General features: G+C 32.3%; 1 protein-coding gene across 5 annotated transcripts in view; it reads right to left on the reverse strand.

Moving 5' to 3' along the window:
- Positions 1-2,637: 2,637 nt before the first annotated feature.
- LOC129227425 (zinc finger CCCH domain-containing protein 18-like) overlaps positions 2,638-13,297 on the reverse strand; it is a 40,953-nt gene continuing 30,293 nt past the window's right edge. For 2 of the 5 annotated variants that reach the window (XM_054861980.1, XM_054861979.1), the window contains 5 exons: positions 9,355-9,459; positions 6,566-6,670; positions 5,838-6,103; positions 5,051-5,105; positions 2,644-3,227 (listed from right to left, as the gene is read on the reverse strand). In XM_054861980.1, the coding sequence (XP_054717955.1) occupies positions 3,031-3,227; positions 5,051-5,105; positions 5,838-6,103; positions 6,566-6,670; positions 9,355-9,459 (728 nt within the window). In that variant the 3' untranslated portion in view covers positions 2,644-3,030. Of the gene's footprint in view, positions 3,228-5,050; positions 5,106-5,837; positions 6,104-6,565; positions 6,671-9,354; positions 9,460-13,297 lie in introns of all 5 variants that reach the window. The other 3 variants (XM_054861981.1, XM_054861982.1, XM_054861983.1) reach the window with 3 other exon arrangements.

Below are 13,297 nucleotides of genomic sequence, written 5' to 3' on the forward strand. Positions count from 1 at the left end.
ACCCAATAATATTCTCATCTTCAACTTTTATGATTTCTCTGATCAATGAATATATATCACATCTTTATGAAAACAAAATAAATATATACAAAATTACTACATTAAAATCACTCTTATACAACTGCCCTTGTGAGTAAGTTAAGTTGTCAATTGAAGTATTTAAGTTACCGTAATAGAGGAAGGTTATGTAGTCTTGAAAGAAAAAAGGAGTTTTGAAGGAGTTAAAACCAAAATGAAGGAGTATGAAGGGCCCTTCAAAAAAAAAAAATTCTTAAATGAAGGAGTATTGGAGGAGTTTTGAAGGAGCGTACGAACCCTGTGTTAATGTGATTTTAGATTTTTTGTTGTTGTTTTGGCGAAACATTTATTATTGTCAAAAAAAAAAAAAATCTGCTTCACTCGCAAAAGGGCTGGGTTCTGGTAGCGTAGTCGCTTGGCACGTTAGGCGCTGAGCAGTTCAGTCTAAGATTTTTGTTTTAAAGCAACCGTAGACGTAATTCATTGTTTTGGCGATTTGTTTTGAAAGAAAAGAAACTTTTGATTTGTTTTTATCCTAGTGAAATGTACGACATTTCTTTTTTTTTTCTGACACTGATTTTTTAATGTTTCTCGGGATGTTTTTTTTTTTTGTTAGACGGATGAATTATGATGGCATGGTTGCTGGGCGAGTTTGACGATAAACAATAGAGTTGTGGAATTATTTTTAAATTTGAAAGATATTATTTGATTTTTTTTTTTTTTTTTTTTTTGTTTATTTGGCAAAATATTTTAAATTGCAGTAAAACTGCTGCAATCACTAAATAGAGTTTTAAAGCAAATGTAAATCAAATTAAATGATTTGACAAAAAGTTTTAAATTCCAAAGAAACTTTAGTGGGTTTTTTTTTTTAAAAGGTGTGTATGCATTTTATACAAGGAAAAATGATCACTTCACATCAGAGGGGGAAGAGGGCGTCAATTTTTTTTATTCAACAGACTTCCATTAAATTTTTAGCACGGGCATTGCTGTACGGGTACTGCTAGTGATAAATGAAAAACCTTTTGAACCAGGGCTTACTTTCTACCAAAAGTGCAGGGGCCCTATAGCTGTGTTAAGAACAAACGCACTTTTTATCAAAATTGAGTAAGTCACAAGGCGGTTCTTTGTAATATATTTACGTTTTGTGGTCATTTGCCAATGTGAAATATTTTTTAAAAAGTTCCATCTGAATCTGATACATCTCTAATGTTTCAATTTTAATACATGTACTGCCGAAGCGAGCACTTAAGAGACACAAAAATTTTAAATGGTGATTTCTCATTTTGAACTCGGCTGCAGATACAACTTTAGCACTTAGCATGGCAGTATAGTCCTTATAACTTAATTTTTACTCATAAATAGCCTGGATTTTACCTAAACTGTTAAAATTAGCATTGATTGAAAAGAAGTGAAGGAGCTCAGCTCATGTAGAGCTCCCATAATGCAATGAATAACTTTTTGCTTCTTAGAAATGCTCACAGTAAGAAACAAAAAACAACTTGATGGTCTGGTCATCAAAAGGCACTATTACAACAAGACAGGAAAAAAGTATTCTTATTAATTTCTGTGAGGTTTTGAGCAAATTAGTTAAAATAAATATGGTAGACTCAGTATGTCAATGAAAAACATTTTTAAAAATTACAGTATGAGAAGGATTACAAGCAAAGTATGAAATGTGTTTTTTTATTATTGCTGATTAATTGCACAAACAAAAATAACTTAAAAATTGATCTTGGTTTGCATCTTAACCACGAGCAACATTCATTGAGTTAATTTATACACAGGTTTAAAATATTACTTTTGTAGTGAACTCCTTTGGAAAAAAAAAAGCAAATTCAGCTTTCTGATGTCAAGTTCTAATATGTTCATGAAGGTCGTTTCATTTTGTAAAAACGTTTATTTTCAAAAAGAGAAAACTAAATGAGCAAAGACTCCCACCCCCCTTGTAAAACATTTTTATTTAATATTTTGTAAGCATTTTATTATATCAAGAAACAATATATATATATATTGCATTTAATATTAAAAAAGAAAATTTGAAGTTTCAGAAAAACTTTTTAAATGCTCAAAGCATAATTTTGTTCATAATCATGCATAGTAAAATGAAACATGTATGATATCACATTTTCACCCAAATTATTTAAAGTTTAGGAAGTAAAATGTTGCGTATTTATAAAAATGATTTAGAAGAAGATATGGGTGATGCAAAAATGCATACTGTTTGTTGTAATGGCAAATAAAAATGGATATAAGATATATTTATGATGGTTAGTGTAATGAATATATATATATATCAAAGCTCATTAAAGTGTTTCGATAACTTTTGTTCAAACAATTTAATATACACTTCTTTAGATACAACATAAGCATTTTTGAATGTTTACACAAAACAAGCTTAAAAGCGCAACATTATATTCCAACTCTCTGAGTAACTATACGTAGTTATCTAATCAACTTAATTCCTTACCAAAAATTTTGCAATTTATTTATAGCTTAGTAATTTTTAAAAGTTTATTTCCAAGAATTTCTTAAATATTCAAAAGCATATTTCAATGAAAAAAAGCAAAATAACTTTTCCATTATGTTTACATCTTTCAAAGATTTACTTATTAAACGCTTAAACGAATATTGCAACATATATAAATAACAATTAAAATTTTGCATTGACATTTGCAACAAAATATTTAAAAAAAGGGGGAGGGGAAATACTGATCAGTAAAAGGGAATTAAAACAAGTTTTGACAGGTTTTATAGATAATTACATCAACACTATCAAAGAAAACCACATTTTATTAAATATTTTTCGTGTCATGCCATACACCTATTGAAATATGGCTTACATAATGTACAAGAAACATTTATTAATAAAAGAATATGCATAAAAGATGAGCGATGAGACAATTTGTCATTCGACTTTCCATCAAATGTCAACATATGATGTTTGCCAACAAATATTTCGTGAAAATGTCAGCTAGTTGGCCAAAAAACAAAAAATTTACAAAAAAATAATTTTCAACAAATCTTTGCTCTTTTTCTTGCAATAGCATCTTCAACTGCTTTCAGTTGTTTTAAAAGTTCGTCTCTACGAGAGCTGGCGGATTTTTTAGGAGTTGTGGGAGTTGCTGCCACTTTAGCACTTGCCACGGGTGAAGGAGAAAGAGGTCTTTTTGTGCCAGATTGGGTTGGTGTATCGATTTTTGAAGATTCATCTGAAATGCAGAAACATTATCGAGATAAGATTACAGAATAAACTGAAATTGGACCAAACAAGAATGTTTAATTGATAACTGAGGATAATTCAATCGCAACAGACTAACCATTACAGAGGGGAAATGGCCGTGTTTGTTTAAAAAAATCTTTGTTATAGGTTAGAAATTTATTTTACTTCAACAATATTTTTTTTTTTTTCAAAATAAAAAATAATAATAATAATGCAACTGGAGTCACCAGAGATAATTTTTTTAATTTTTAAAAAAGTTGTCAAATAAGTTAAAATTAGAACAAAAATTATTATTATTTATTTATTTTTACATATGAGGCAGTGAGAAATAAAGGGATGTAAGAGGGCATTTCTAAGTTTTGAGTAAAACATGTTTAAAGATAACATCCTCAGTAGGCTTTCATTGATTTTTTTTTCTAAGTCATGCTGTATAGTAGCAGCTACCAGGGCTACTAGTACCATCTCTTGCCCCAAGACAGAGGAGAGGTTCACTTGCCATGTGTACTGGTTATCTCTAAATTTTTAATTTTGCCACTTACATCCCTTTGCTTCTCACTGCCTCATATGACTACCCCTCTTAACATTTATTTTACAAAGAAAAAACAAGAAAGACTTAAAAGTTAGCAAAATATTGAGCTTCCATATTTTTTGGAACCATTGATTTTAAATATAGCGTACACACAAGAAGCTACTCACTTTTTAGTAAATATTGCTTTGGGTGAAAATATGGGAATAATCAAAAGACTAATTGACAGGGTTTTCACTCCAAAATGAAAAACACACACACACACACACACACACACACACAAAAGCACCCTAACCTCATGACAAATTTTGCACAAGACTTTCATACTTGTATCTCTAGCATTTACACATGTTTTCTGGAGATCTTAGTAACAAATAGGCAAATACATGCCATTATATATTTTAGAAACAACTAAAGAAATAAAATAGAGAAATTAGTATTAGAGCGTAAACACATGAAGAGCACAATTGATAAATTTATACTTAATGCATAAAAACAGGTAAAAAACGGCTGAAAATCAAAGCATGAACTAAGAGGGTAGTTCTTTCTAATAATTTAAAATATTACAGTCAGTTCTGAAAAAAAGAAAAGAGAAAAAAAAAAGAAAAAAGGAAAGGAAACAGAAAACAGAAGGAGAGAGTACCTTACTTAATGAACAAGAAATATCAATTTTAAAGACAAACAAAAATCAAAACTTTAATACAGATTGGTAGTTTTCCTTCATAATTATGAAACTTTCAAATTTCCGTAAAAATAAATAAACAATGGACTTTTAGATGAAACAAGAGAAAAGAGATGATTGAGATAGAGAAGGGGAAGGGGACCTATTTTGTAAGGACTTGCAGGAGGAAAAAAATTCAAATACAAAAATGAGGATGAGCAACAGGTTCTGGTACCAGTTAAGCAGATATTAGTACATTTTAATTTTCAAATAAATAGTAAAACACCATGTAAAAAAAAGTCAGAATTTTAGTTCAAAATTAAGCATTCCTTACTATGACAGGTAATTAAAATGAACCCATTTCAAGAATCTGTGGGAAACCTGATTAGTAAACAAACTTACATGTATATCTTCTACAAGGAAAGATGAATGTATTTTGATATTTAGTTTGCATCTCAGCTTATTCAGCAGAGATGCACACATTGATATTGAATTTTTATTTTTTTTTAAAGACCAATTAAGAGGGAACACACCAAAAAGAATAGAAGTACCCTTGTGTTTGCATTTTTTTTACTATTTATTGCTAAAAGATGAGTTGTATGAGAAAAATGGGTAATATACTTACTTTTAATGCTTTCAATTTCTTTCTTCGGAAAATTCATTAGTTTAGCTGGTGGTGGCTGTAATAAAAGCAAATTTTTAATGAAAAATTAAAATAAAGATAAGATCATAAGAAAACAAGTTAATCTCATAACAAATTGCATTTACACAGTATAAAATAGCAACAGTACGGTGCTATTAAAATTTTTTATCTTCTCGGTGAACAAATATTTCTGCAATTCATTTTAATAATAATAAGTTAAATCAGAGATGCCCATGAGTGTATGTGAATGTGGGCATGAGGCAGTCTGTATCATTGAAAGTTTTAGAGAAGTTATTTTAAAAGAATTTTAGTCCCTTGAATAGAGGGTCCCATTTCTTTCTTAGGGGGAGGGGAGAGGTAGCGTTGCTCTTGGAGGGATGGGCAACCCTAGATAAAGTTTTTGCATTCTAAGATCTGCATTAGAGAACAGCCATCAGCCAAATCAGTGAACACATATTCCAGCAATTTTTTTTACTAATAATAGCTAAAACGGGGGGGGGGGGGGGGGGGGCATGGTACAGACTATACCATTGAATACTTTCGAGTAGTTATTTTAAAAGGAATTTACTCCTTTTTTCGGAAGTTACATTACTTGGTGGGGGGGGGGGGGTGATAAATAAAATAACCTAATAATAAATGTATGAACATACTTACATTCATACATGTACGCATGTATAAAAATAATTATCTTAAACATATGGCAAAATTATTCATACTCTATCAAAAACACCATAAATAAAATATATATAAGCTGGCAAGAGAAACAAACCTTATTTAGTAGAGTTAATTTAATTTGCTGCTTGTGTAATCCTTTAACAGGTTCTTTTTTGTCCATAGATGGCAGAAGGTGATGAATACTAGGCACACCAGTCATTTCTGGCGCAGTTGATTCTGGTGCTGGCGCAGAATTCATTTCACGTTCATTCGTGCTAAGGGAATTGTTCGCCTTGTCATGTCGAGCATACCTCTGGATTTCTTCATAAAGACTGTTTGTTCCACCTTTTGAATCACTTTTCTCTGTTGAAGGCTTGTCACCTACAAAATAAACAAGTACATTGTAAGTCCTAAATGACAAAGTTTGAATGTTTTCATGCTTCTAAACTCTTTCTTAAACCCTTTCGCCATCCTCGTTTGTCTGCGAAAATGTATAAATAACGCCCTAGATGCGCTACGAATGACAAAGAGGTTAAAAAAAGAGAAAAGGAACACAAAAGTAAGCTGGGCTAAAACCCCTAAAATGAATGGCGGACTTGTCGTTATAACTTTTGCAGGAGATATAGTTCATGAATCTCTAACAAGCTAACACTTAAACTTTTACAAAAAGCTAACTATCTTATAAAACATCCGGCTAGAGCAATACCTTCCTCCATTTTCTTTTGCGCACTAAAAATAGAAAATTCTTTTTAGAGCTTAACGTGAAGGACAAAGGGGTTTAATAGCGCTTGCAGGAAATATGAGTGAAAACGGATAATCCCTTTCACTTCTGTTGTAATTCACCTTTTCGCCTTAGGTTTTCTTGACGTTGAACATGCCTTTGCATTTCTTCATAAAGACTTGTTGTACCACGTTTCGAATCACTTTTCTCTACTGAAAGTTTATCACCTACGAAATAAAAAAAGGACAATGTAAATTCTTAATCTTTGCAACAGAGCATAAATGTTTTTAAGGTTCTAAACAGTTTTTTAAAGAAAGAGAAAAAAAGCTAGAAAACGGAATATAGCACTGTGAGAATGTGAGCACTGGGACTAATACTCAAAATTTTTTTCAGAGAATATATAAATTTATACATACATATATGTATTAGGGCTGAACTGGTGCCAAAATGCACCATAACATCCTTCTGGTACTACATATTTGGAAAAACTAATTCTCATTTCATACAGAATTGGTCCCAACTCAGGATTCAATAATTAATCTCTGTTATGTGTTTTAGTACTATAAAACTTATGAATTTATCTCTGATTTGTATGTATGTGCATGCATATATATGTGAAGTAAAGCATCACTCATACCTTTCTCCTTTATATGTTATCATTTATACATCTTTTAAACACAGTCTCAATTCAATCACGACCAATATATTTTGCATGTACAATGCAAAATTTCAGCTTTAAGTCATTCTTATACTTTCTAAAATTTCCAAAATAGCTTAGTAAACAGATAATACACCACACTGAGATGGAACAAATCTCAGCTTAAAAAATAGTGGTATAACTGTGCATATAGCAAAAGTTTTCATTCTGGGACAAAAGTCCTCCATATCTCAGTTAATCATTTTCAAGTTCAGAACCATCAATACATCAGAGAGCAATTTTAGCAAAGATAATTAGAACAGTCTTCCATTGACCTGAACCCTTGCTTGCTTTCTGCATGCACAAAAAAGCTCCACCTTCTGATGCACATAATTCTAATGGCAATTAAACAGACGCAGTATGTGTGTTCTTACTTAATACATCCAGTCATGCCAATATAGACAATGCTTTGCAGCTGGCTGCACACTTAATCATTGCACCTTCTAGGCTGGTTCTAAACCAACAGACATCAAGGTGATGATAGGAGCTTTTCCCAATAGCTTTCTTACAGGACAAAAACAAGTTATTGGCCTCAGCCAAAAAAAAAAAAATGTTTCTTCTGGGTTCACTTGGAGTTGAAATACACCCTTAGGTATTTTATCTCATCACAGAATATAACAGTCTGCTCAAAAAATCAATGTCCCACACCTGATTGCTTTCTTAAAATTAAAAGCAATCATTGTGGTTTCAGGAGACTTTATAGAAACTTTAACTGACACTACCTTTCCATCACACTCCAAGACAAAATGGAGGAGACAATGTCAAAAAAATTTTCTCTGGCCACAATGGTGACATCATCAGCATAACTGATGTAAAAAAAGCCAGAAGAATTGATTTTTTTAAAGCAGTAAATCAATGACTAGGCATCAAAGGATAGGTGAGAGAACAATACCATGTGGATATCCAGCATTAGGGTGAATAATAAACTTTTAATCACAACAAGAAACATTTACATACATAAAATATACAACATGAAACATTAAAAAACATAAAAGGTAACAGTTTTAAATTAGTGAACAATTCTGCCAATGTTTCTTTTCACAAGGGTCCTCATAACAGTGCTTTGAGTGACTCAATCAAATCTTTCCCTCTCAATATCAAGAAAAATTGCCAAAGCTATTTCCTTCTCTTTTTTAAAGACTTTCCTTAAAATAAAAGGAGAATCAAAACAGGGAAATTTCAGCAGATTTGTCAGACTGATAGACATGCTGAGATAAAAGACACCTTCAATACAATCTCCTTAGTACGCCTATCAAGATAGCTTTCAGCATTTGAAAATAAAAAAATCTGATACCAATATTACATGACTTTCTAAAACATCTATTAAACAATTAACATTTTTTAACAACTCAATGTTTGCATGCACTCATGTACATGGGAGATTCATAATAGATGTTTTTGACAATATCTAACATGAGATCTCTGAGCAACACGCCAAACTGACACTCGATTTCACATCTTGTTTTTTGGTGGCAAAGAGATTACAAAAGACTTGGTGGCCAAGCGGTTGCCAATTTAGGACACTATTGTAATTTGCATTGAAATTTACACTGATTTGGCACAAAAAAAAACCTAAGGAAGATGCACAATTAGACCTTACACAAACTTTATGCATCAAATTTCGACCTTTTATAGAATAGTTTTTGCAGGGACGAGAGATATGCATATATACACACATATGTAACTATAGAAGTCATGATAAAATGCAGAATAATTAATTAACACTCCTTTGGGGCTGAGTAAAAAGGACATTTAGGTCAAAATTTTAGTGAAAATATTTTTGCTTTTGTATACCTTACAAGAAAGTAAAAAAGGGCAGTAAATTCTTAATATTTTAACTAAGAATGAAGGTTTTTAAGGTTCTAAACACTTTTTTTCAAAGAAAGAGAAATGATTAGAGAAAGAACAGAGCTGAACCTTAAAAACATAAACACTAGGTCTTCCACTTCAGCTTTATTCAGAAACATATATACAGTTGATTCTCCACTTAACAAACTTTGAATTCATCAATACTCACGATTTAACAAACATTTCCCTAGAACTGAAAAATTCCTTATTGAAACAATGAATTTTTGATCCTCTATCAGGAGCTAATAATAGAAAAAAAAAAAACCCTTTTCATAAAATTCATGGGGATATCCAGAACGCCCAAATAGCTTCTTTTGGAAATCAAAGGGGAAGAGATAATCCCTTTCACTAATATACTAATTTCACCTTTCCGCTTTAGACTTTCTTGCTGTGGAACATGCTTTTGCATTTCTTCATAAAGACTTGTCGTACCACGTTTCGAATCACTTTTCTCTATTGAAGGTTTATCACCTACGAAATAAGAAAACAAAATTTAAATTCTAATTTTCTTTACTGGCATGTGAATGTTTTCAAGGTTATTAACTTTTTTGAAAAGAAAATAATTACAGAAATGACTACAGATGAACCTTGAAAACATGAACACAAGACTGTCGTTGCGCCCTTATTCAGGAAGATATACAAATGTACAGTTGATGCTCTATTTTACAAACTTTTAGTCAAAGAACACTCAAAGTATAAAAAACATCTTCCTAAACCCTTAGAACCAACTGCTGGAGATATTTTTCCATTCTTTTTTAGGAACTAATACAATAAAAAAAACTTGACAAAATGATCTAAAAAGTGGAAGTAGCAACTGGACTTCTGAGAGAAAACAATTCCTTTTATTAAAATTGTAACTTCCACTTTTCGTCTTATTTTTTATTGAAAAACAAAACAGCAATGAAATGTATGCAACTCACACATAAAATGAAATGATACCTTTCAAATTATTATAATAAGAAAAGTAAATAATTTTTAAACTCATAATACTTGAGTAAAGGTAAAAAAGTGTTTTCAATTGCCGTATACACTAGCTTTGTTGTGGCAGGTATTCAATTTATTCAGTGCAAAATCATTATTTTTAATGTAGCTATAGCTTACCTTAGAAATATGCATATCATACATAGTGCTCTGCTTTTTTTAATTTTTTGATTTGCCAACTCTTAATCTTAAATGGCCTCAAAGTTTAAAAATGAGGGTCTAATGTACATGCATTGGAGGTAAAATGGAATACCATTCACATTTCTATAAATTACTTAACTGATTTTAGGAAAAGAATACAAGAAATCACCACAAGTATAGTACATGCTATAACTAACTGCAATGAACTGTAAATAGCAAAAAAAAAAAAACAGACGTAAGAACTTTTTTAAAAAGTTAAAATGGGAGCTAACATGAAATAGTTTTGTGTAATATGGAACAGGCTGTTCAAACCATTGAAAAACCTCAAATGCTCCATTTCTTTCACTGTTTTGAAGTTCCTGGTCCTTTGTCCTTTTCTCCCAGGGCCTCTAAATTTTTTTTATATGAGAAGTAGGTTGTTATAGAGGAAGATCCAATTTTCCTGCCTCTTTTTGATGTTTACTCTTTGAGAGAGTGGTGAATAAGTAGGACAACATTTTATGACTTTGACATATTGGGGACAACCACATCAGGACACTTGAAAGAACAGGGTTACCTTGAAGATTAGTGTGCCTTTCAGAAATTGAAACTTTAAAGCTTCAGGCTACAGGGATCCCCGTACAGACCACAGTGGTTTAACCGGTTGGATAGGGTCCTAAAGACAGCTCCGATATTTTGATCCAGACCAGAAGCCGAGCAATTCCTGGTCTGTCACCCCTACAGGTATTGATTCATTTGGAGCATTTTGTGACCACAACATAGTTATCGTGCCTCAGTCACCATTAACAAACACGTCTTTGATTGGCTGGAATTGAGCCCGGGATTCTTCGATTACGAGTCCAACACTCTACCGATTAGGCCACCACTGCCAAAAACCTTTTAACTGATGGACAAAAAAAATGTCAGAGAAATAAACAACAATGTCTTTGGTGTATACTATGATAAACATCACTGATCAAGTGACACAAAATGTGTACTGGTAGATTTAAATGTCTGAAAACTTGTTGGTAGAAATTCTTGAAAAGCAGAATAACAAATGCTTAACTCTCACTGCACTGTATCAAGAGAGTTCTTTTTGAATAGTTCGTAATATTCTTACAAAATAGCAGCTCTAAACAGAGCCAAAACTATGGTATTTCACATTTCCTGAGTATTCCATAATACCCTCCCCTTATCTATATATGTATACCCAGTTTAACTTTTTTTATACAGATACCATTTTAATGACATATCATTTATAACACAAATCATTAGCTAGTCCTCTCAAGATTTTTATTGAAAACCACATTAAATCACCTAACTTTTTAAGTCATCCAAATTCAAACGGCAACCTCTGTTTCTCTTCTTTTTCACACAATTCTCAGTTTGAGTTTTAAGGTTTTGAGTATAATTCAATGAACTTAATATTAAAAATATATACATAAAAATCACAATTGCTCGAAAAGTGTTAGAAATAAGCTGTCAATAGACATATTTTGCAACAGAATCGTTCATTTTAATGTCCCAATTACCAAATCTAAGTGCAAAATTTGATGTTTAACTAAAATTTTGCTTGAATCAATTTTTTTCTTTTCTAATAGGTTGAAACCTCTAAATTATGCAAATGAATCATAAAAAAGTAGAAGAAATTGAATAGACAGGAGATGTTAGAATGGACGAAGAACATGGCGAGTGGAGAAAAAGGCAATCCAAATATATGATGCACTGATGAACTAGAAAGAGTCCTCCTTGTTTTAAAATGAAAAATTGAAAAACACTAGCAAGACGAAGGCTGCCTGAAAAAGGCTTCTTAAGAAAGCCAAGGTCCACCCTGGACTGTTGAGCCACTGCGGGAAAAATGGAATGGGAGAGGGGAAAAAAGGTTTATTTAGTTTTGAGCTAATAAAATAAAAACTATCTTGCTTAATCTTAGTATTATTGTTCTTAATTCCCTTTTTATAGTCTCATGTACATTCAATTCTGTAACTGTATTTGAATTTCGACTTCTAGATAATTATGCAAGTGTCATCATGAAGCCTAATTACATATGTCGTGTTTAGCAATAACTATAAGGATACGATTCACACACGACAAACATTTATTTTACAATTCTACAACATGAACACTACAGATACATCATCTATCATTTTGCGAATAAGAATGGAACTCAAACGGAAACCATGGCAACCACAACTTAACACAGCTTGGTAAAATATTAATAAATAGTTGTTGCCAGGTTCAAGACACAACAGTCCCTCTGCGACTAAATATAACGTTACACCCCAAATCTCTTAGGTGCTTTTCTAATTCTGGTCGAGCGTCGCAATGGCACAGTAGTCGGGGAAGGAACTTCTAGGCTCGGCTCAGGTGTAGGCACAGGTATCGGGGTTGATGAGGCTTCTGATGCAGGAATAGAAAGATCAGGCTTTTCTACCCCACTTGAATCAGATATTGCCTCTGGTTCCTCAGTACTTTCTGAAATTGTAGGAACACAATTTTCAAGTGTTGATCCAGTTGTTTCCAAGGATTGTCCACACTTCCTTAGCTGGTCAACATGTCGTTTCCATATTTCATTTCCGACTTGTACGCTATAATTCAAAGATCCATCACGGTTGATCACAGTACCTATCTTCCATTTAGGCAGTCCTGCATAATTCCTCACGGCTACTTTTTCCCCTTCGAGAAACTCACGTGTAATTTCTTCAGTCAAGCAGTGAGAGCTTTGCTTTTGCATCACATGTTCTCTTACATTCGGTTTCAAAATATCGAGCCTGGTACGAATACATCGTTTCAAAAACAGAAAACTTGGAGTTTCACCTGTTAATGAGTGTGGGGTTATTCGATACTGCATCAAATATCTTTGGAGTTTCACATTAATATCTCCAGGATCGCTTTGACTAGATTTCAATGATGCTTTAAAACCTTGAACTAACTTTTCTGCTTGCCCATTCGTAGCAGGATGATAAGGAGCAGAAGGTCTATGCTTAATGCCATTCATTTTCAGGAATTGACGAAATTCGTAACTTGTAAAACTTCGACCATTATCGCTCACAACCGTCAATGGAAGTCCATAATGGGCAAATAGAACTCTTAAGTATTCAATTGTTAAGTTCGATGTAATATTCTTCATTGGCATTACCTCCACCCATTTAGAAAATGCATCAACAACCACTAGAAACATTTTCCCCATAAATGGACCAGCAAAGTC

Source organism: Uloborus diversus, chromosome 8 (genome assembly GCF_026930045.1).
Source record: "Uloborus diversus isolate 005 chromosome 8, Udiv.v.3.1, whole genome shotgun sequence".
NCBI lineage: Eukaryota > Metazoa > Arthropoda > Arachnida > Araneae > Uloboridae > Uloborus > Uloborus diversus.